Source organism: Rhinichthys klamathensis, unplaced genomic scaffold (assembly GCF_029890125.1).
Source record: "Rhinichthys klamathensis goyatoka isolate OS25496 unplaced genomic scaffold, OSU_Roscu_1.1 h1tg000254l_1, whole genome shotgun sequence".
Taxonomy (NCBI): domain Eukaryota; kingdom Metazoa; phylum Chordata; class Actinopteri; order Cypriniformes; family Leuciscidae; genus Rhinichthys; species Rhinichthys klamathensis.
In genome coordinates, this window is record NW_026606776.1 from 4,762,801 (window position 1) to 4,788,561 (window position 25,761).

Genomic DNA, 25,761 nt, shown 5'->3' on the forward strand with positions numbered 1-25,761 from the left:
CCACAAACGGCAACAAAAACAAACTGGGGCAACCCGCTCCACGAAACATAACAAACAGTGTTCCAGCCAATAACCGACAAGAAGGATTTGGGGGTGGGGTTTGGGGGGTTAGTGCGCGTACACATGAAAGGGGGGTGTGGAGGAGAGAGAAGCATGAAGAGGGAAGTTAGATTTATATTCTCTTTAAGTCTGATATGGCCGACACACGACCAACGAGACGACGTTCCGATGAACAGATTGCAAAAATGCAAAGAAGAGGGAAAAGGAGAAGGAACGCACAAAGTCCCGAATTTACATCGGAAAAGCCTTCGAAAGGTGGCGAGAAGGGCTTCCAATCCGACATTCAGGTAGCTCTGTTTTTGCTGGACAGGTGGGTAAATCCAGTTTGTTTTTTTCTAAATGGACGTTCATGTTCGCCTAACAAACACAAGGATATAATTAGCAAGAACCATGCAGTCAGCGCTAACTTTGGTGAATACAACATATAGGTTTCTAGCAGCTAGCATCGATCTCTATTGTAAATAAACAAGCAAACTCACAGTAGGGCGACAGTTTGTGTGAATGATTGTTTTCAACCACTCTTTGTTATGAATTTGAATGTTCATTTATAGCCTATTGACAACTTTGACTAAATTTGTTTTACGACGGAGCCATTGTTTATACTCACTGGGAAACGTGTAGCTAACGTAATCTTTCAATTATTGCGCACTTGTATGGCAGCTAAAGTTATAACCTCAGGTGGCGAAACGTTTTATTGTGTGTTTCTGGTAATGTTTCTCTTTTTCTGCATTCTGTTTTGCATTATATGAAAGCATTTATCTAACTTGGTGACATTACACCTTGAATGAAGTATCAGTAAAACTACAGGGGGAGGGAACGGGATGAGGAGGAGGGAGGGTCTAGCTAGCCTCCGTTTTGTTTGACAATACTTCGAACGTCAACAAGAAGTGACGTCACCCAACATCGCTTAGAGCACATTTAAGGTTGGGAGTCCTCAGAAAACTTATTTTATTCAACACCAGGGCTAATATTTAACTAATACCCTATCTGAATAAAGCAAATTTAGACATCATGTTCTCTTTTATGCACAAGACGCCTTACCTTAGTCTGTTCACTCAGTCTCAGTGTAGTCTCATCTTAAAGCAAGTACATAACCAGCCAGTGTTCAAAACTATCTGCTTGCCTTAGCTCTATTCAAAATGGTAAGCTTGTAATGATGTTTTTAATTCCAGTGGTACTGGTGGATTTCCGCGGGAGATTCGAGCATGTCTTTGCGTCATTACGTCACATCTGTACACATAAAGAAGGAGTCTCGGCTAGTAGGCTATATTGCGAGTGAGGATGTTGGAGGTGGAGATTTATAACCTTTTCTCACAGCACTTGATATAATTAAACTTATTCATTTGATGGCGGATCCAGAAAGGTTCAAACAACAATCACCAGTGACAACTAGAGATTCACCCGTTGTAAAATGCAAAAGACTTCGGACTTCGGAGTGGCTACAGAAAAAAAGAGACTGCAACCGGCCCATGTGAAAACAAGGATACATATCTGAAGGGCTTTAAATGTAGTCACGCAATGCTGTTGTTTACATTAAGAATTTGAAAACAAAGTATAATTTGCATGGTTTGACGTGATTTGATAAACGATCGTTAGATTTAATCAGTGCGATTTACTGCTATGCTTTTTTTCAGTTAGTTGGTCAGAATAACAAAAGTGGATGTTTCTTACTTGTTCAGATGACATTTTAGGGTGAAAATTCTTATGTTGGTCATACTTCCAAAAAGTAGAATCTGTGATTCTGAATGCCAGTATCCACACCGGCGCGGTGACTGACAGCTGCACATTCTCCTCAAAACATTGGATTCATCCGTGCTGTGCCGTGCCGAGGCACAACTCATGTAAAGTTGATAATTCCGCGAATGACTGCAATTGCAGATTTCGAACAGAGATGGCGACAAAGAGGAAAAACTGCGGACTGCAGCTTTAACTAACCAAATTACATTCGTTTGTTTGATATAAAAAAAAAACATTATAAATCTAGTCTGGGGTGCGTTTCCTGTACAACGACGTAACTCGATGCTTCACTACCACAGTGCGATGCATCGTTGAAGAAATCAACTAGTCACAACTGTTTCCCGAAACCATAATACACAGGTTTCCTGTTTACAAACATTACAGGGTGCGTGCGCATACCAGAGGCAGAAAGCCAGATTGGTGAGCTGGTCCGCTACTGCAACAACCTTAAGTATTGAAGCTTTCCTTATTGTTTGTATATAACTGCTGACTCGATAAAATTGTAAAACAGTCCAATAATCTTTGTTTTATTTACAACTTCAAAAAAAATTGTTTAGTAGGCTAGGGCTATTTTAGTAACTTTATTATTATAATTTACTAATTGAATTGAAATTTGTTCAACTTTATCTACCAAAATTTAGTACTCGTTACAAATAAAAACTAAGAAATAAAATTATGGCTTCATGAACAATGAATAGTATTTTTCATATTTTTTCTGTAGTTATCACAATTATAGGCCTACTTAATGTCAGTTCAAGGTTGTTTTTTTTGTAGTGACTACTGCCTAAAATAGCTCAAAACAGCCAATAGTAATCACACATCTTTCTCTTTAACAGACAATTTTGAAATTCTTGAAAACCTGGAACCTGACAGCTAGCCTGACGTCGTCATACTCAGATTCTAGTCAGAATGAACTAGACTTGAACGAACTTCCCATCCTCAAATGTTGTGGGCGGGGCTAAGTTCGGCTGGCATCCAGGCTACCGGACAGCATTAATAGCAATGGAATTTTCTATCAATCTTTCTCTTCTTTTCTATAAGTGTGTCTTTAATTAGTAATATATATATATATATGTAGGCTATATACATACAAATCAAGCCTCTTCTCTTTCCTTCTATAGGACAAGTGTTGGATGGGTGATCTGCTGCAAACTGTCTCAAGCGTCCCGGATACAACAAGCTGGTAAATGGCACACTTCCGCTGAAACACACCTCAGAACAGACAGCACGTTGTTGTCCCTGCAGGGAACATCCACACGAACAGAGCATCCTGTTCCTACAGTTTGATACTGCCCTCATGTCCATCCAGCCCTCAAGCCATTATTTATCTGTGGCACATGCTATCCTGTGCCAACCTCAAGAGTTATAAAAGGAAAGTAGCTTGGGACCTTTTGTCCAGTGCAAATGAAACAGTAAAATTGCTATTGAAAAGGGAAGGATAATAATTAAATTTTGATCTTATGTACCTAACGCAAACAAACAAAAAACCCACATACAGTTGACCCAGACGTCTGGAGATTCTAACCATTTCTAAAAGAGCAAAGATTTGATCGGGAGGCTGTTAACAAAGGATTAGCCTTTGTTTATCAATAATTAATGGGTAAGAGCCTTTCTCCATCTACTCCATCATCAAAGTAGTTCACTAAATGAGAGTGATTTAATTTTCACCATCATAGAGCAGAAACAATTTAAGAACCCATTAATGGTTATTTGAAAGAACATTAACTAGCTAATCTTATATATAATGGGATTAAATCTCTAAGTATGGAACTGATGAAATGAAATAAGGAGCGTTTGACGTCTGGCTGCGGGGGAATATAAATTAAAAGGGATGGCAGATTCTGAGAGCTCTCTGAAATGAAATGAGCAGGTTACAGCAATAATGCTCTTTAAGCAGTGCAGGTTGACCTTCACAAACTCCTTTTCATCCGGATCTGACATTTAGTGACAAGATAATATTCTCTGTATTTCAGCAGCTCTCTTTCAAACACACAGATAATTACTAGCTTCCTGCTGATAGAAGTTCAGGATATTGGTCCCCTGTGGAGAGGTAATGTGTTAATGTTTCTTAGGGATGTCGCATCGAGGGATTCATTTAACGAAGAACCGCGTGGGGCCCCTGCAGCTTTGTATATCTAACGTAACTCACACACAGATTTCGCATTGTCTCTTTCACAATTCACACCGCCATTTCATTTTGTTCTGAAAGGCGAAGTAAATAAATGTCTGTATCGGATGAAAACTAACTTTTGCAGTTAGGACTCGAGAAACACTTTACGGTACTATGCAAGGCACACTATTTTGCAAAGCCTGCTGGGGTACATGGAAAGGAAGGACAAACCTGCCCAGTTGTTACAGAAAGAGCTTTATAATTCCACTCAAGCATTATAAATAATTGAAAACTTGGGAATTGCACAGGTGACCTTTTTTGTGTGGCATTTCCAAAGTGTGGGTTTTCTAAAATTCAGTAATTATTAGACCAGCTATTTAGCGTGTGTTCAAGTTTTCTGCTATTACATACTGCAATGGTGATTAAAAGCCGGCAGACATTTTTTTTTGTCAAGTTAGCTTTCTCTGCATAGAAAATCAGTCAATAGTAAACCACGAGAATAGAATTCTCAGGGCATTTGAAGCAATCCAACAGCATCTCCAAAGAGCAGCATCGGGCAGCAAGCTGTCAGTCATCCACACAGCTGGGTCATACCAGATCAAACTGCTTTATTTTTGGGGAAGACCTCTGCCAATACCAATGAGCTTATATGTGTCGAACATGGCCAATTCCACCCATAGCTTTGATTCATTTTTGGACTCATTTTGTGATGAAAGTTCAGGTGGAGGTTTATCCTTCAGTTGTTTCCTTTTATAATAGACTTGTTACACATCACAACACATTTATTACAGTATTATAAACCGCTCCAACTGCCATTCTTATATTCGTCAGAAGTAGAATAGAATGTATTGAGATAAACACAATTAGAAAACTGTAAAACCATTTAACGGTAACATAACGTAAAGTACGAGATTTTTCCAGTCAGAAGTTCCACTGCAATTTATAATCTTATTGCTTCGGTTTTCAAACACAAGAGATAAACAAAGCCATAACAATGTCGACAAGGTCTTATCTTTAAAGAATATTAAAACAGATAAACACATCCATTGTGCTCTTTTCAGTCTTTGATGGTTTCCCCCCTCCCACTTTTATTCACCTTACCCATCGCAATACTCAAGTCATTCAGGTCAGGAAAATATTTGAACATTTCAACTAAGCTTAAACTGCTAAATGGAGAACAGCAGGAAACAATCATTGACAAAACATCATATATAAAGTCAGTTAAGTATTGGGAGCCAAATGTGAAATACTGTGTGAAAGCCTTACTCTTCCACAGTGGCTAAGAAAAGCTTTAAAAGTGGCAACCTTTTTAAAAGCTTTCCAAACTACGATTGGCGATTTACATTTGGCTCCTTATATTTAAGGCTTAATTTTTGACGTGAGATAATCTGGCTTGATCATGCAATAGATAAAAAAACCAACAAAAAACCTGAGTCGGTTCATCAAAAAATGGTACATTTCCATAAATGCACAGCGCCCATTTCTTTAAGTCTAAAGACCACAGTAACTAATCTCTCAATGTGTTATTGTGAACCACAATAACCAATCCACTGATTAAAAAAACCAAACGACTAACTCAGGTTATAGCCATTGGCTTCTTTAAAAACATTAGTTACCATGGATTATCAGTGAATACTGACACTGCATTCTGATAATTATATTGATATTCTATTTTAAGATATACATAATATAGGCAAACCCTCAAAACATGTTTGGCTAACAGGCTAATATAAAAGGTATATCATGAATCGTTGTTAAATAGTGTTGAATATTGTTATATTCTCTGTAATTAGGTGTTGAATGAATTCTGCTTTCATGCTGTTTGCGGTAAAAACATGCCAGATTGTGCAGAGGATTAGCATTAAACTAATATTTTATCCATATATATAAATTGCTAAAAGTATAGATTGCAATTTCAGAGGAGGTAAATGGGCGAAACGTGTAGATGTAGAAGTCAAGTTCATTTAAAACTCAAGCCTGTGAACCTCTCCGAATTCATTTTTCTCAGTTTGGGAGGCAGATGTCCATCCATTCGTCCTCCGATTCCGATTCCACCCACCCCCCCTCCAGCCAACCTTTGCAGTTTCGGTGGCAGATCTGTCACTGATTGGCTGATGTGTTCAGTCCCGCCCACCAAGCCCAGCTTGGGAGCCAGTCTGTCCTCCATGGCACTGATTGGCTGAAGCCTCTCTTCTGCCACACCCGGAGCTGAGCTGATTCGCTGGAGTTTGACGGGCAGGTCACCCAGGTTGTAGGTGATCTCCGAGCTCATGCGCAGAAGCTTGCGGGGCATGCCGTCCCGGATGGGGGGGTCCCGTCCCGTAAGCTTTTGAAATTTGGCAGGCATTTTGGTGGTGGGCATAGGGGTTGCTATATTGATAGAGCCCGTTTCTGCATCGCTCTGAAGATCCAGACCTTCAAGAGTGCTGCTGCCCTCCGTCACCCCACCTGCGCTGTGGCATAAAGAGGGGGCCGTCAGAGGGGAGGACAGGAGCAAACTCTCCTCCTGTTCTTTAACACTGTGCGGAGGTGTGGGGACCTCAAAAGTGCCGTGAAACTGCGAATAGTCGACCTTGAAGAAACCCTCCTCCAGAGAAATTACCGGGAAGAAACGGTGACCCCACAGAACCTCGTCCTCCGTATACGAAGTGCGAGCCTGGCATGTCATACCTAAGAAGATACAAAAAAAGAAACCAATTTAATGAATGAAACAATGTCATGTCACCTTTATACAATACAGACTGTTTCAGAGCAGCTTCACAGTAATAAACAGGGAAATTGAACAGAATCAATGATGAGGCAAATTCAAATTCTGCTGCAAAGCAGCTCTAAAAAAGACCATAGTGTCATTATTCAGCTCAAGTCAGTTCAGTGTGGGTTCAGTTCAATTACTGTGTAAAGTTCATCAGTTCAATTCAGCTATAAGCAAAAAGACAATATTGTCGTTATTCAGCTCGAGTGTTGATTCAGTTCAGTAACAAGTGTCGCAAAATTTGTTAATTATGAAACAAATTAGATTTAGCTATAAAGTAGGTCTACAGAAGACAATAGTGTCATCATCATCCAGCTCAATTCAGTGCAAGTTTTGTTCTCATCAGATAGTGCCAGTGTAGTCAAACTGATAATATTACTCAATATTAAGTGTCTTTTAGGGGGTGTTCACACTTTGCAGGTTTGGTTTGATTAAAACAAACTCTGGTGAGATTGCTCTGTTAGTGCGGTTCATTTTAACAACTGATCCATCCGGACCCTGATGCGTACCGAACAAGTGGACCAAGTTCTCTTGAAAAGATGGGTCTCGGTCAGCTTCCAAAAGAACTCTGGTGTGGTTCGACTGAAATAGGAACGCACCACAGGACCAAAGACATCTAAACAAACCAAAAACATCCTAAAAAGCACAGAATGCTGAAGCATACCCTGTTTGTTTTCTCGTCATAGGAGCCCATTACAGCTCGGTACAGCAGCAGATCTTTGTTTGTGTGCAATGGAGGAATTCCTGCTGCCGTTTTGACTCCTTTACACATTTTATAAACTCTTCAAGAGTTCTCAGCTGGATAAAATATCATCATATGTTCGCACATACAATGAGCGCATTTAACCCAGAATACAGCGTTGGTTTGGATGTTTTTTAAGTTATGTCACAAAATACGTTTTTTTTTTTGTATCTTTAGGTTTGGTTTTAAAAATGACCGCGTCAACGCTAAGCGAACCAGGATCAGGGCCGTTTGAAGGAATTTGGGGGCCCCAAGCTAAATGGACATGGAGGCCCCCCAAGCCCCCCCCCCCCCCCCACACACACACACTTTATATGAATAAAAAAGGTTTACAGTGCAAATACTGCTGTTGCATACTGTGCATAAAAAAATAAAAAATTACAGTGACATAAGCTATGAAAAAATCATGTTCCTCTGCCTTTTTCAGGTTAAATAATGTTTATAGATGGGTAAGGTTACAAATTATTTATTAAGTAAAAAGACTGTTTGCTAACAGTTAAATGACAATTAACTAAATATTAAATAACTAACAATTTACCATCTATTAATGATTGTTATTATAAAGTGTTACAGAAAACTTAAAGATATGTTAGCATTTCCATATTTTGATATTAGAAGGGAAGGGATGCTGCTTTCACTACCAATGCTTAAAAACATCCCAAGCTAATGTTTGATGCACGGAATTTATTGTGTGGTTTTCCTAACCCCCATTGGTAAATAGATTATCACGGTGGAATAGTTATGCTATGCCACTTTCATCAAAAACTATTAGCTATAGCAATGTCATGTCATTAAATACGATAAACAGTGATTCTGGAACTCCTTAAACCGTTAAAAAACATATTACAGTATGTAACGTTAACCATATTCCGTCCGTTCGAAAAAAAATGTGCACTAACTGTTCGTTACAAGCAGCATTTGCCGTCAGGCAGGTAGCTAACATAAACATATTTTTGCTAGCCTAATGTTACCTGCTGCAAAATTACACCATTTGTACAAGACAAGTAGAGCTATTTTTATGCAGTGTAACGTATTACTTTACCACTATCTGGTATTTTTCTTAACCTTCTCTTCTTTCTTTCCTGGCTTCCTGAAGCATAATTCCGCTTCATGATAACTCCCGAGGAGGTTTGTATTTTGCCGGCAGCAGAGATCGCGTGGTTGGCTGGCTGCTGTCAGCGACTACTGAGGGGGCCCCCTTGAGGGGGATTCCGATAACAGTGTCATTGCACTTTACTGCATTGACTATCAAAGGGGCGCTCACAGTTTGTCGTTGCATTTTATTCTTTAACAGTCGTTGTCTTGGGGCCCCAGTCCAGCTCGGGGCCCCAAGCAATTGTTTGGTTTGCCTGTCCTGTTCCGACGGGCCTGACCAGGACTAAATGTATCATTTTCTTTTTTTTCGGTCCGGACCAAAAGAACCGAACTACAAGTGAACACCCCCCTAAATCGCAACTAAGCAAGCCAAGGTGTGAAAAAAGGTGATGGAACAGCTTATTTATAAAATCTACATCAAGCTTTGTGCAACAACAAATATGTACTGTGCAATAATGGTTGGGTGACTAAAACTAATAGATGCATTACTGACAGGGTGTACGTACACACACACACACACACACACACACACACACACACATTTACTGTTGAGCAACACCCATGGGAACGTCTGTTCACGGTCCATTTGGTTGCATGAAAACAAGATCTGTGGGAAATTCATTAGATCTGTGTATCACCCACACCAGCGAACATCCCTCCTTAATTAAAGCGTGCAAAGCCTTCACTATAAAGAGCTCATTTTTATGAACCCTCTAACAAGCAAACGGATTTGCAACACGCCGTTCTACATCAGTCAATAGCAAGGAATCTAAGATAAGACAATTGCCGACTGAAAAACACTGAAAAATCACACAAGGTGCGCTTTTCTTCCGTCTGCGATTGCTAAGACGGTCCCTTGAAAACCAGCATCCGTATCTCCATGTAGGAGTGTGGTCCTTTGTCAGAGAGGAGAGGAGATTTGAGATGTTTGCAGGAGAGATACTGTTGAGGATCTAGACAGGGATTTGAGCTTCTGGATGAAGGTGTTTAGAAAGCGCCGGGACTGCTGTGCTGTTCTCCTGACAGAAGGAAGCAGACGCAGACTAAAAAGAGACGGTTGCCGAGTGCACATTATAAACCTCAGACCTAAATATAAAAAAGCCAGCAAGACAAAACATACATTATAGATTTTTGAAAGTCAAGATCATTCTTTATTTCTCACGTAATGCCGCCTACGACTATCACACACCTACACACTCTCACACACACAAACACAGGCACGGTTATCCTCCCTTACTACAAAAAAAATCCCTGCTTTCTGAGCTGACAAATCCTGGGCTTAGCAGTATAACATAATATTATTCATCTTATGAAATATTTAATAGGCTTTCTGCTGTTTGCTGGGAGAGGGGAAGCTAAGGTCTCAGTCGAAGTTGAAATCAGGTCTGGCTCCCCGCGATTTCGGCTTACATAATCACTCCATATTCTTCCATTATGACAAATTTCATTTCTGCATTTGGGAGGACCGTTTGCGCACATTAGCTTCAACCAGAAAAAAAAATTAAAAATGGTACCGCTAGCCGCTACACTCCAACATCTGACAGTTATGAGAACAATTTATATTTCCAAGAGGGATAATCTGTTTCTATGGTGACCGTCATCAAGTGTTCGGTTCCATTGCCACAGAGGTGCACTGCCTGACCTGTTTCTGTCATCTCTGTCTTTCTCTCTTTCTCTCGCTCACTCTCCTTGATTTCCCCTATACTCACTCCACATTCCCTCCTGTCCATTTTAGTGTCTCTTCCTAACACACCTATAGCATTAACCATCATTATCATCGCGACTCTCTCTCGGTCCCTATCTCACACTCTCTCTTTCACTCCTGTTGTCGGTCTCTGTGGTGTGAGATAACAGTAAACTCTACTATCTGTTCTGAACGGTAATTGACCATGCAGCTGTGCCCAATTCTCCCCTGTATCTCACCGACTCACACAGTGTGTGGTCCTGGGGGGATGAAGCAGTGCTTCTCTTTTGATTTGCTGAGGCCCTTTGGGACGGTTGCACCGAGCTGCCCCGTTTACTTGCACTGCTGAATGCACAAGAAATAAAACTTTCTGAAATTCTGAAACCACAGGCCAGGAACTAAAAATAAAAAGTCAATAAATAATGCCAATACTTTTTTTCTTCCAAGACTAAATGGTTAATGCTTCATGCCACTCGATATTTACTAAGATACTGTAAAGTGAATCCAGCCCACTGCTATTTTAGTGTCACTGAGATACTTTCAGTTTTAGTCTTTTTAGCTTTTGTCATATATATATTTGATATTTTTTATATATAAATATTTATATTTTATATAGTTTTATGTCTATATAGTTTATATACATTTTTATGTCCGTTTTTTGTTTTATTTATTTTAAAACCTCAAGTTAAAATAAATTAAAATGAGAAATGTTTCCTTTTTTTCCTTTTCATTCCAGTTCCAGTTTAATTTTTTCATGGTTTTAGTTTCAGTTAACTAAAATAACCCTGATCTGTAACTATAATAACCATGTCAGCCTTATCAGGGATCTGATAAAACATAACAAAAATAGCACTTGCATATCACAACATCATTCGAAATAATCACTCTTCAACAAGCGCATATTTCAGATGCTTTATCTTATTTACAGCGTGTTTAAATGTTCAAATTGTTTTGTCAGGCTTTCAGAGAAGCGTATTGATTGCATTTAATTGAAATGGTTTTGACACCAACATCATTGTAGCGTCAGGCATATCTGTGTCATGTTTTTTTTTTTGTCAAAACAATCAAGAATCTCATTACATTTTTAGTGTTGATATGTTAAGAAACTAGTTTGAGAAAAAGCCATGAAGTTTGAAATTGAAAATCAGAAAAAGAACACTAGGATGCCATTTGCATAACAGGAAAGTGAGTGCAAGCTCTCCACACAGCAAAAAAAGCATTTCTTTGTCTTGTTTTTCATCAGAAATAACTAATATCCCAAGAACAAGATTGATTTATTTAAGAAGTAAAATTTACATAAGGTATAAAAACTTCAGGGAATGTATTTTGAATATGTTATCTAGATAAATATTCGAAATAACCTCGAAAAAATTGGAATTTCGCATAAAACATTCACGAATAAAGCACTGTTTCCATCCAGCGAGACGAAGAGAACAAAATCTTCACTTCCTGATAAACTGGTGCCAAATATCACTAAGAAAAATCTAGTTGCTGCAGTAGGAGATATAGGCCTAAATCATAAATGACTTGCCCCTCAGAGCATGCAGATGAAACGCAATAAACGGTCATGTTATCTTGTGTTCGGAGGTAGATGCCTGCTGTTTGGGAATGCAGTCGTGTAACAGAACTGGGAGGTAATAATTCCGAACAACTTTGCTGACACACTTTGGCTAAGGGATTTCAGAATGAACAAAACAACATTTCAGATGCTGTGCAACGAGATTGGCCCACTATTCAGTCCAGTTATTGGGCAGTCACATGTGCATCGAGGAATTTAATTGGCAAATGTTTTTTCATTGTAGTTTAAGCGCATGTTTTCTTATTGGATAAAAAAAATGTATCCGACTCATTCGATTTTTTTATGCGCATTTTTATAATTGATGTGCATTTGGCATTTCCTTCCAGCGTTTTCTATGTATTCTGTGATGTCCCAAAAGGCGCATAAAATAGGTGGATGGAAATATGACAGTTATATATGAACATTCTTGTTAAAAAAATTCTAAAATCAAGATTTAAAGGAATAGTTCGTTTAAAAATCATTAACCAGACAGTTGATGTATCCCATTGGCTTCCATAGTATTTGTTTTCCTACTATGGAAGTCAATGGGATACATCAACTGTTTGGTTACCAACATTCTTCAAAATATCTTCCTGTGTGTTCAGCAAAGAAAGAAATTCATACAGGTTTGAAACAACTTTTAAGTAAATGATGACAGAATTTTCATTTTTAAGTGAACTGTTCCTTTAAAAAAATGTTAATGTGGTGGACAAAAATGAATTCTTAAAAGTAAATATCTTGCCACAAAAAAATGAATGGACCATAATAATAGAACACTTGATAGAAATGCTTTAAAATTAAGTCTAACTTGCAGTTCACTCCTCTAATGTAGTGTTCTTATATCAAGCAATGCTTTATTCTCAAATCTAGTTCTTAATTCACCATATCATTAGTGTTTCTACAGCTCAGCTGGTGGAACATAAAGTGCTAACAATGCTGATGTCAAATAAAAAAACAAGATTTTACATCTCTTGTCTTTTGAACAAACTGGAATATTATTGGCATTCCAAAAAAACATTCATATTTCCAGTGGCTAGATTAATGTTAGTTCACGTTATTTTTTTCTTAATTCGCACAGTTTTTGCGTAGCATCAGAAGTATTTTTGCTATATTTAAAAGTGCCTTTTTTTCTTTTGCAGTGTAATGTGAAAAGCTGTAAATAATTTGACAGATGTGAATGCTGGCACAGCTGTCATGTTTATCTCCGAGAGCAATGGATGTCTCTGAGCTGTTCCTCTGAGACTCCTTGGCCTTGAAGTCACTGCCTCTCTGCTTGAAGGAAATTAATTTATTAATGTCTACATCTTCCTCCTTCCATATTGTGAGAGTCATATAGAGGGGACTGTGATTAGTTGTCACACTTGTTACTCATTTATTTCTCAGGGTAGTTTTATTAAAAGTCATTTTCTGTATTGGCTACAAAAAAAAAAATCACTATTTCCACCGTTATTGTCAAGGAAGAAAGATACAGTTCATTGAACACACCTTTAGTGACAACATGCTCTAAAAGCAGTGCTGGGGTACAAAGAAATCTGCAAATATTGTACCTTCAGAGACAGTAACCTCAAAGTGACATCTTTGTACTTTATTTACCACTAAAAGGTTCATAGTAGTTACTTCATGATACATATTCCTACTCCAGATACAAGATTTAAAGGTTTTTTAAAGGGTCCCAAATGAGTTTTGGAAGTCTCTTACAACAGGTTTACATGCATCCAAGATCAAACTTAAAATGTTTTTTTGTTTTTTTTCATTGCACATTACCAGTGTTGAGGAAGCTACTCTGAACCAGTGGCTTGAAGAATGAATGAATTACACACAAAAAGTGTAACCTTAGTCGATTCGATTCATGTGTAATATCAACCCACTCCTGTTTACATAATCACCAGTCAATCTTTTCTCTGTGAACTGTAAAGCCGCAAGATGTATATGATGAAACAATAGATGGCAGTAATGCAATTTTAGTTTGTGATCTAATAAGATGATGATGCTACGCTGCTTTAATGCATTACAGATTTGTCAACGCGCAAAACGGTATGTAGTTTTTGGTCGCGCAAAACACTGCTACTTGCTGGAAAAGGTAGTTAGCTACTGGAAAAGCTACACTGTTTTAAAGTCCCCCTATTATGGTTTTTTCAAATATTCCCTTTCATGCAGTGTGTAATATAGCTGTCTGTGAATGTAAACTTTCTACAAAGTTAAGTCGAAAGAGCACGATAAATACAGTTATTGTCTCCCAAAAGAAAGAATCGACTCTGAAACGAGTCGTTGTAATTCGAATCCCACTGCGTTACGGTTACGCGTCACTAGATAACACATTAGCATAACCCATTGATATGGTAAAATCTACGTCATCGTTACAGTCTTAAAGGGATACTCCACTTTTTTTGGAAATAGGCTCATTTTACAACTCCCCCAGAGTTAAACTGTTGAGTTTTACCGTTTTTGAATCCATTCAGCCGATCTCCGGTTCTGGCGGTACCACTTTTAGCATAGCTTAGCATACATCATTGAAGTGGACAAGACCATTAGCATTTCTCAAAAAAAAAATGACCAAAGAGTTTTCGATATTTTTCCTATTTAAAACTTGACTCTTCTGTAGTTACATCGTGCACTAAGACCGACAGAAAATGTAAAGTTGCGATTTTCTAGGCTGATATGGCTAGGAACTATACTCTCATTCCTGCGTAATAATCAAGAAACTTTACTGCCGTACCATGAGAGCAGCAGGCGTAATGATATGACGCAGCGCCTGAAAATAGGCCACCCTTCCATCAACACAACGGAACTATTTTCAGGCGCTGCGTCATATCATTACGCCTGCTGCTCTCATGGTGCGGCAGTAAAGTTTCTTGATTATTACGCAGGAATGAGAGTATAGTTCCTAGCCAGTCCTCATTTTATGAGAAAATTAAAGTGTTTTTTGACCTTAAATGCATGTAAACCTGTTGTAGGAGACCTCCAAAACGAAAGTAGGAACCTTTAAAATAGGGGCTACTCTAAAGCAACTGAAAAATGTTAGTAGCGTCACTCCTTGTAGTTAGCTACTCCCCAACAGTGCACATTACCTCATTATCTTAATTCGAAGATTCAGTCTCTCTAAACCTCTCCTTTCTGAGAGCCTACTATTATGGCCCAGTCTGTTGTGATTCCTCTACCACTACCTCGGTGCGTGTCTGAAACAAAACGCCTAATACCATATCTGAATTTTAGCTCCGGATGCTTCCTCAGCACTTGATACACAGTGACACGAACAATGGCATCGGTTTTCCATATCAATTCCAGTGCCAGTCCTCATCCTTTTGAAGTGTAGCGAAGTGGAATCGCAGCTCTGAAAACAGCTTCTTCTCGGCATGTTGACAACACAAACCAAACTCTTCCAAGCCTCAGCTACAACTACAGTGTTTTAAGTTCGGGTCACACATTTTTCCTGACAGTGTGGGGGAATTATCAGCTTAGTTTAGATGGTACAATTCATGAAACATCAAAAATATAAAAGGTAATACACTACTAAAACCATCAAAACATTATTTTGGCCAGCGGATTAAATTATAATAGGATTATATTTTAAAACGGAGCACATTTGACAACTTGCTCCAATAAAAAAAAAACTAAAAAAAAACTGACAAGCTCCTAACCCGATGTTTATGAAAAAAATTACTTTGATTCTATAGTTGACCATACCAGTGTATATTTATGGTGTCCTTTTTTTAATCCAAGAGCTATTACAAAAATGTGACAATATTGATATTTCAGTTTTGAAGATAGAAATCACAAAAACGATTCAAATTGAAGTATGCCTGGATTAGCTGATTGAAGCCATGAAATAAAAACAATTACACTGAAAAAAGATGTGTGTAGGATTTACTTTTTACTAGGTGTTTTTTTATACTAGGTTTTTACAATGAAACTTACTGAGATGTAGCCCTTGTGACAACTAGCCCTTGTATCCGCTACGTGAAATATGAGCTTTTATATACAGAGAAGTGTCCAAACAAAGACTTTAATCCTGAAGATTTGAATGGAAGGACACATGAACACCCACACACAAATATGTGCTGTATTCCCACATGCACGTCATAAACCTAGACATAATTACAGGGCATAATTAAAAATGTGTAATGAATTATTTGATAAGTCGTAATTAGTATTTGATTTGTGAGGCTGATAAAAACAAGTTTTGTCTCCATACTTCAAACAGCCGGTGAGACTTTACTGTATGGAGACCGCTTAAGAAGGGGCCGATTTAGTTGCTATGGAAACTGATTCACAATGGGGAGAACAGAGTGCTGACTAACTGTACAATTTTTTTGTTCCTTTTCTTTTCTTTTTTTTTTTTTTTACCCGCAAATCCCTTCACTTTCTGTAGGCGTAATTTTCAGATGTGCCATCAATGAGGAGGACCGGACAGAATTATTATTTTAATTAAATGAGACTATGGAAGCATATGATTAAGTATGCACATACAGTGTGTTTGCTGCAGAGATTTTCTGTTGTTGATTGTGCGAATGCTGTTTCTTACTGTAAGTGCGTGCGGTCTCGTATATGTATGGATTGATGTGCTGCAGGGTGAGAAAGTAAAGGTGAGCTGTAATTTGATTGACAGCTGGCTTAATCTCGAAGCATGCCAGACTACAGAACCATGAGGCAGAGGGCAAAACGAAAGAATAACTTTGTGTATCATCTCTTATATAACTCGTCTCTCTCTCTCTTTCCATCTTTACTGCAGTAGACATCAACATTCATTCTTTTCTATCATAAAATGCCGATTTGCACCAGCAAACTTGCTTCTGCAGACTGTCTCACACACACACACACTGAACCACACCACCCAAACACCTTCACCCTGCACAAATATTCTATTAATATACGCACAAAAAAATGACACGACATTAAAAGAAACTTGATTTAGCATTCTGTTCATTGCATTGGTTTGTAAATAGTGTGCATGAATCAATCAAAAGAAACATGAGCTTAATATTTGTGAAAATATTTAAGCAGTATGGTGGAAATGTACTTTGAACCACACAGTGTATAATCTGAATCAAGTTTTCAGCATTCATACTGTTTTTTGACAGTTTTTTTTCTTTCTTTAAAAAAAATTCCTATTTGCTGCTTCATGCATGTTACGATTAAAACTCACCGGTGGTCTCCACGATTCCCTCTAGGATAACCACAATCTCAAATTGCTCTGTTTGCATGGACCTGAGCGAAAGGTCGTAGAATGGGCTCTTGGAGTCGATCACATGGCAGATTGTCAGAGGAGACACCAAGAAAAGCTGGTCGGCTCCGGTACTGAAACCAACGTCCAGCTCCAGTTGATCCAGAGGCAAAAACTCTCCTTCAGGAGTCTGACGGGACTAAGGGGAAAGGTACAAAAAATAACTACCTAGGATAAAACAAGAAGCTGATGTAGTGTGTGTGTGTGAGTGAGTGAGGGAGAGAACGACTGCGTCTAATGAATACACACTCTAAAAAATAAAGCTTTTTATTGGCATCTACGGTACCATGAAGAGCCTTAACATCCATGGAACCTTTCCATTGCACAAAAAGCTCTTTATAGTGGAAAGGGCTTCATTAGATTAATTAAATATTCTTCACACTAAGAAGAAAAAAAGGGTTCTTCGGGGAACCAAATATGATTATTTGTACCGCACTGCTGAGAAAACCCCCTATTTTAGAACCTTTGTTTTTAAGAGTGCACAGTGATTCGAGAGGGAAAGTTGCACCCAGTCAGATGGAGCGGATCAATACTTTGTCCTCTGTAGGTGGACATCAAATTACAGGTATTTCTAATTTGTCTAGGCATGAGGTTAAAGAATGACCCTTAGCTTGAACACTTTAAATATTCAATTATACGCATGTGTTCCATATCCACGTGTTAACCTTGATGTTTACTTATGCATCTCTAACATGGTCTAGTAATGTAACCCGCACATAATATGTTCTATGTGACTTGGATTCGTCATTTTCTCTCTCCTTTTAACTGGTTCCAGTCGTGTACTCACTTTGAGTAGTTTGCAGCGTATTTGCGCGGAGACCATATGGCTGTTCCGCAGGTTACCCACTCGGAACATCAGGGTCAGTTTGCCGTCACGCATGGAAATAACCGCGTGCTCGCTGAACATCAGCGTCTCCGCGCGTTTCTTCGGCTGGGACATCTTGATGAACATGCAACCGATCAGAAAAGCGTCCACTATGGAGCCTAGGATGGACTGGAAGAGGAAGAGAATGATGCCTTCCGGGCACTTGTCTGTAATGTAGCGGTAACCGTATCCGATAGTGGCCTCAGTTTCGATGAAGAACAGAAAAGCGGAGGGAAAGTTGTACACATTGGCCACGCACGGTGTGTACTTGTCATCGTGGGCCTGGTTCAGGTCTCCACGTATAAAGGCAATGACCCACCACATAGAAGCCATGAAGAGCCACGCCACCGTGTAGGTAAGAATGAAGATGAATAGATTCCAGCGCCATTTGAGGTCCACGAGTGTGGTGAACAGGTCCGACAGGTACCGGCTGGTTTCTCCTCCCAGGTTCCCGTGCTGGACGTTACACCGGCCGTTCTTGTCCACAAAGCGCTGACGTTTTCTTTTCTTCTCGGGGGCCTGGTTGAACCCTCCGCCGCTGGACGAGGTGGTCACCACCTGATAATCATCCCCAAATTTTTTCCGCAGCGCTGACATCCTTTACGCTTTTTAAAGTTGTCCCAGATATACGAGAAAGCTTTGCGTGCTTGTTCCTGGCAAAAATGCTTTCGGGTTTCTTTACACTTCAGATGCACCAGTCTCCCACATTTCTGAGCAGATCATAAAAAAAAAAAATAATAATAATAAAAAAAAGAAAGTTATTTTTAAGGCTCACCGCAGGAGTTTGTCAATAACAGAGCGTTTGTCCAGGGATGGGGCGATGCAGATCTTCTTGTCTTCTCCGAATCCGCATAACTAAAAAAAACTCACTCAGCCGAGGCTGTAAAATGTGGTGAAATATGGATGCGAGTAATTTGTAATCTCAGATTGGCTTGGCGCAGTCTAGCACTTCCTCATCCACCTTCATCCACTCCTCCTGTTTCGCCAGGTGTATCGCACAAATTTGATAAGATGGTAGTTGGTAGACACCCTAAGGATCCTGTCCAAGTTTTAACTCACCGCCTCTGCTGTTCCTCTCAGCTGACAAGCGTTGATATCTGATTCTGTTCGTCCTCTCACTGTTCTCGGTTCCTGCGCACTGCGCGTCTCCTGCTCTCCATCTCCATTTCCAGCCCCGACAAATAAGAAAAACTTCTCCGAGAGGGGGGTGGAGATGGGAGGTGGGGGAGGGATGAACACGTGTTCTTGTGTTGGATACATCTTCTTTTTTTTTTTTTGCTGCACTTGTAACATGCTTCTCTGAACAGTTCTGCATCGAATTTTTTTTAATGAAATATTGCAGTAGGCTACTATTTATTATAAATAATTTATCCGTGCACATTATTGTTGTTGTAATTATTATTTTTCAAATGTATGCGCCCTCCTAATCTTTATTCAAAGTAACTTCCCCTCCCACTTGCAGAAACATCTCTTCTCTGATGACGTGTTTACTGGCGTGAGGGCGGGGCAACCTGTCACTCACATGACATCACAGCAATAGCAAACCACAAAGTACTTTTGTACTTTAACAAAATCACAGTAATATATTATATATTAGAGCTGTTAATCGATAAAAACAAAACAAATAATCGCACATTTTTCTGTAATTAATCAAGATTAATCACACCTAACAACATTTTTTATATATATATTATAATAAAATTATAATATATATTTTTTCACATTAAATCTCCAAATTAATGTAGAAACAACAAAGACAATAGCCTATATTTAAAAATTTGTTTAAATGGCATCTTTTTTTGGAAAGAAGGCCAGTATCACCGATACCAACTGCTACCGATGTCTCTATGAAATTGTTTTTCTTCTCAGTTTTAGCCATTATAGCCATTCAGCTTTACAGTATAGGTTCATTAAAAACTATAAATTTGTAACATTTATTAGGCTTTAGAAAATATACAAAACAATTTAAGTTAATTTAAGTGAACTTGTTTTCGTTAAGGTTTTCAGGTAGGCCTAACAAGTATAGGATATATACAGAAATTTAACGTTATCAAACACTTCACAGTCTTCATTGCATAAATTATAAATTAAATTGAAATTAATCCTAGCCTGGGAAAACCCAGACAACTTCCGGCAAATTTAGATTTGCTCTGAAAGTTAGTCTGGCAAAGAGCTCATTCAAGCCCATTTCCAATCCGTTGAAATCGAGGCACCAATCAGAAACGTTGGGGCGGGCTTTACACGATGACGACAGCGCTGGGATTTTGAAGCAGATTTTGTAGCCTACATTACAAAGATGGATGCCGCCGTCGAACATCACTCGTTCGAATCAGCTATCGCGTCTGTTTTAAGCGATTTGAACGTTTCCTTTTTGTTAAAAACCGAGCAAAGAACAACACTCTGAGATGTTTCTCCGCCACTCTGCATACGTCATCTCCTTCATCGCTCTGATTGGTTTTAGGTCTATCCGCGACGTCCGTTGGTGACGCCCCTCTGGAAATGATTGGTCTATGGCGCTTTGCCAGACCATAACTCAGTTACAACTGAGAATGGTCTGGTTTTAACCAGGCTAAATTAATCCTTAAATTAAAGCTACATAAGTTAATCAGTCTAGAGCAGTGAGTGATTTTCTCTTTTTCTTTTGTTCTTTGATAATTCTTAATGACAAACAGCAGCAGATTTATTAGGCTGCTGTTACTTTAAGACCCGCCACACATTACGTGGATCTGACACGCATCCCATTTTCTCACAACTCTTTACTTTCATTTAACTCATTCAAGACTGTGCTTGCAAGGATACTCCACAAAACGGGCATTTTGGCAAAAATGCTGTCTGAAGCAGCTTTCAGTGCACACGAGTCGAGACGACAGGAGATTCACAGACGCGCGCCAGTACCGCACTTCGTTTTCTTTTGTGTCTTATTGCGGTTGTATGGTTTAAAACTAGCATTTGCAAGAATAAGAGCATGATCATAAAATGTAATGCTAAAGGATGATGGAAAAAAAATGATGTGTTAATTGTTAAATATTATTAAGGCGTTAAGCTGAAAAAAATAAATTTGACAGCACTAACACACACACACATATATATATATATATATTTAGCGAGAGGAGTCTTAGCAATTCTGTCCCGAAATGATAACTACTATATCAGCTCATTCTATAAACACGACAAAGCCAGAATAACACTTTACATGAGATTTGAAATGACAGAATTTGCTCCGGGTTTGATGTCAAAACGTAAACAGACGTGCTGAAGGTCATCAAATATTTTGCACCAAAAAACAATTCATCATAAAATAATTCATGTCCAGCCTTTAATATATTTGGCCCTTTATGTGTCAGAATGATGGATGAAGAAGATACAGGTGATGAATATACTGTCACATCAGTGTCAGATAGAGCAGGGGGAGCAAGCTTTCTTTAACAAAACACATTCTTCATTTGATAAAGCTTCTAAAGCAAACTGTTATGACCAGCAATACTTGTCATTTTCTGACACCAGAAAAACACTCACTCTGAACTCTATTTCACACCTGTGTGTCCTTTTCCACCTCTGCAATTTTCCATCACTTCCTGTTTCAAGCCAGGCGGGGTGCTGGAAGATAAGGGCACAATTAGTCTGTTATTTTGGAGTCATGCAAATGACTTCCAGTCTATAATGGACTGACTCTGCTGCTCTGTAAGTGTCAGCACTATCCTCAATGGAAGACTGTAACAGAACTTCATCAGGAATATCTCTCCAATTATAAGTTGCATGCACACATGCACAGTGTGTATTAGCTCTTTTGGAAGCAGACACAAGCAGGACGTGGCTATTTTGAGTCCTTTTGCATAGGAAAAAAAAGGGTTTAATGGGTTTCAGTATAGATATTCGTTTAAATTTTATGCCAAAAAAAAATTCTATAAGGAGGAATGTCTTAAAGTGCCCGTATTAATCTATTTTAAAGGTTCCTAATTTTGTTTTGGCGGTCTCCTACAATAGGTTTACATGCATCCAAGGCTAAAAAACACTTTCATTTTCTCATAAAATACATTGCACGTCACCTCATTTCTCAAAGAGTCTGAAAATGGTTTGTTCGAAGATTCAGTCTCTCTAAACCCTACAATGCTCTCATTGGTCAGATGGCCCAGTCTGTTGTGATTAGTCTACCGCTCACAGCGTGTGTCGGAAATGAAACACCTATTACATATCTGAATTTCTGCTCTGAAGGCTTTCTCAGCGTTTGACGTCGTTTTTTCCATATCAATTCAAGCGCCAGTCCTCATCCTTTTGAAGTGCATTCAAAGTGGATTCGCAGCACTGAAAACAGCATCTTCTCAACCAAACTCTTCCAGGCCTCAGCTACAACTACAGTGTTTGGGGGCGGGGCGAAGAAGACGTTGTTCGCGGGGCAGCCAATGAAAACCATAAGTGGGCATTATGCAAATTTGTTACATTGTTACGTAGGTATGTTACGTTACAGGAAGTGAGACTGGAATTTCTGACGACTCATTTCAACAGTTCAGATTCGATTATTTCCTTTAGGAGGTAACTTTATTTGTCAGGCAATTTGATGTTTAAAACTTTGCAGACATTTTACATTCACAAACAGCTATACACTCACCTAAAGGATTATTAGGAACACCATACTAATACTGTGTTTGACCCCCTTTCGCCTTTAGAACCGCCTTAATTCTACGTGGCATTGATTCAACAAGGTGCTGAAAGCATTCTTTAGAAATGTTGGCCCATATTGATAGGATAGCATCTTGCAATTTATGGAGATTTGTGGGATGCACATCCAGGGCACGAAGCTCCCGTTCCACCACATCCCAAAGATGTTCTATTGGGTTGAGATCTGGTGACTGTGGGGGCCAATTTAGTAGAGTGAACTCATTGTCATGTTCAAGAAACCAATTTGAAATGATTCCAGCTTTGTGACATGGTGCATTATCCTGCTGGAAGTAGCCATCAGAGGATGGGTACATGGTGGCCATAAAAGGATGGAGATGGTCAGAAACAATGCTCAGGTCTGCCGTGGCATTTAAACGATGCCCAATTGGCACTAAGGGGCCTAAAGTGTGCCAAGAAAACATCCCCCACTATACCACCACCACCAGCCTGCACAGTGGTAACAAGGCATGATGGATCCATGTTCTCATTCTGTTTACGCCAAATTCTGACTCTACCATCTGAATGTCTCAACAGAAATCGAGACTCATCAGACCAGGCAACATTTTTCCAGTCTTCAACTGTTCAATTTTGGTGAGCTCTTCTATTTGTAGTGGAGATGAGTGGTACCCGGTGGGGTCTTCTGCTGTTGTAGCCCATCCACCTCAAGGTTGTGCGTGTTGTGGCTTCACAAATCCTTTGCTGCATACCTCGGTTGTAACGAGTGGTTATTTCAGTCAAAGTTGCTCTTCTATCAGCTTGAATCAGTCGGCCCATTCTCCTCTGACCTCTAGCATCAACAAGGCATTTTCGCCCACATGACTGCCGCATTCTGGATGTTTTTCCCTTTTCACACCATTCTTTGTAAACCCTAGAAATGGTTGTGCGTGAAAATCTCAGTAACTGAGCAGATTGTGAAATACTCAGGCCGGCCCGTCTGGCACCAACAACCAAGCCAGGCTCAAAATTGCTTAAATCACCTTTCTTTCCCATTCTGACATTCAGTTTGGAGTTCAGGAGATTGTCTTGACCAGGACCACACCCCTAAATGCATTGAAGCAACTGCCATGTGATTGGTTGATTAGATAATTGCATTAATGAAAAATTGAACAGGTGTTCCTAATAATCCTTTAGGTGAGTGTATATTCAAAAAAGCATAATAGGGGCACTTTAAATGATTGCATACTTTCATGTTTAACAGGTTATTTCAAAATGTTCTAGTGATAAAGTATGTTTGTGAGCCGTTTACATAAAATTTGATCAAAATAAAAAATGTATTAAAACTAAATCCATAACATGATCCTATAATGGGAATCCATAACAGGTTCTATAGATATGATGCGCCTGCCAGAACTCTTTAAGGTTCTATAATATAGAACCTTTACTTCTAAGAGTGCATTCTAGTTTAGACTATTATGTTTCTGGAAGCTTTCAAATCCAAGCGCACCATTGGTATTCTCTGTTTGTAGTGAAGTATCAGGTTAGTGTAGAACAGGCTTAAGGGTGTCTGCGCCAAGGACAATCCAATACACATGCAAACACCAACGGCATGCCGAGAGCAAACATCAGACACAACATGCACTTGTCTAAACGCTGCAAAAGCACATCCTGACTGTTAGCGTAGCACAACTGCTTCACGCCATACGAGGTTTTCCTTCAAGACACTTGCTTCTATGCCTTAATGAGCTACACAAATAATTACACCGCTGGAGGAGGACTGACGGAGCATAATGACATGTGATGAAACGTGTCCAGACAGCTTCTAATGATGTCACTGGTGAGAATGACACATAACAATTGGAATAATTCGAGAGGAATTTTACCACCACCGGCACTGTAACTAAAAACGCCCTCTCTGACTCTTGAAAGTCTGACTATTTGTTTACTAAATAGATTCATCGGCACAGTGGGAAGCTAATGACAGGTTGGGAAGGTCCAATCAGTAACTGCTATTCCTCTCATGTAATAATCACTAGATGGCAGAGTTCGTCAGAGTGATGCTTTTAAAAGCCCTGACATTAAACATTCTTGTCCCCAGAGATTAGAAAGAGAAGTCTGTACCAACAGATAAATATTGCATTTTAACTTTCAATTAATAAATCTGAAGCATATCATACATTTTTGGTTTTAGATCATGTTTTAGCAGAACTGCTCTCAGATATTATTTTGTTAAGCAAAATGCATCCTGTTATTTAACAGTCACCATGATTTTGCCAAGTTAGATATATTACTGGATTGATCCTGGAACAACATTCCTGTCAAAAAACAAAGTCCCTAAAATCAGAGGACAATGACAGCCAGGTGAATAACACTGGTGTAGAAGCACCTTACTCTAATTGTAAGCCTAAACTTGTCATAAGCTGTAAACTTGTCCCTCAAATCTGATTGGTTGATTGGAATGATGTTCCAGGAAAAGCAAAGATGTTGATCCAGGAACATGTTGTACTTAGTGAAATCATGTTCACCGTTATATAACTAAAGACACGATATATTATTTTAAAATGAAAAAAATATAACTGTTCATATCATCCTGCCTGGTATTTGTGTAAATCGTGTTAAAATGCAAGACACATTTTAAAATATGCACAGCTTTTAAAGAAAATGGCAATTTTGTTCATAAAAGGAAGATATTACATTACATCAACGCACAAATTTAAATGTTATTGCCAGATGAGTCACGCATCATAGGTATTTTGAACCGATTTCAACATCTACCTGATCAAAATCATCATAAGGCTGAGCCTATATTACATACTTAGCAATCATTTCAGATTCCTCTTTTGCCTTGTTTCTATCTCTCCTCTGTCACATTTCTGTACTCTTCCATATAGCTTTTATTCATAATACGAAGAGACGAATATAAATGTCATTGCCAAGAGGAATCGTGCATCATCACAATGTAAAAAGTGATTTTTCAAATACGACAAAGATTATTGGAGTACGTTAGATAATACTATTTCGTTTTTTCTACTTCAAAATTTCATATTTAATTCAATGTTACTTGCTGTGTCTTTGTGAAAATTGTTTCTACACCAATTTTTATATTTTTCACTTATAACTGATAAACATCATCATAAGGTTAAGGATGTATTAAAATACATAGACATTTTGCGTTGTTGTTTTTTATTATCCTGCAATCGTTTCAGATTCCTCTTTTGCCTTGTTTCCATCTTTTCTAAATCTCTCCATATGGCAAATTTCTGTACTCTTCCATCTGTAGCTTTTATTCATTATTATAATACATTACAACTATGAATGCTATTGCCAGATGAGTCATGCATTAT

General features: G+C 38.8%; 1 protein-coding gene across 1 annotated transcript; it reads right to left on the bottom strand.

The window, feature by feature from the left end:
• Positions 1-4,492: 4,492 nt before the first annotated feature.
• kcnj3b (potassium inwardly rectifying channel subfamily J member 3b) lies at positions 4,493-18,567 on the bottom strand. The gene is made up of 3 exons (XM_056266792.1): positions 17,747-18,567; positions 16,882-17,098; positions 4,493-6,577 (listed from the first exon to the last, which is right to left on the bottom strand). The coding sequence occupies exons 1-3, from the start codon at positions 18,419-18,421 to the stop codon at positions 5,868-5,870; spliced, it is 1,602 nt and encodes a 533-aa protein (XP_056122767.1). The 5' UTR covers positions 18,422-18,567; the 3' UTR covers positions 4,493-5,867.
• Positions 18,568-25,761: the final 7,194 nt, after the last annotated feature.

Bases quoted from the DNA above. Each gene is read 5' to 3' on its own strand.
- kcnj3b (XM_056266792.1), bottom strand. From the start codon at position 18,421: ATGTCAGCGCTGCGGAAAAAATTTGGGGATGATTATCAGGTGGTGACC. The intron at 17,099-17,746 runs GTGAGTACACGA...CTTTCCCCTTAG, and splicing joins TACGCTGCAAACTACTCAAA to TCCCGTCAGACTCCTGAAGG. The intron at 6,578-16,881 runs GTGAGTTTTAAT...GTATCTTCTTAG, and splicing joins GGGAATCGTGGAGACCACCG to GTATGACATGCCAGGCTCGC.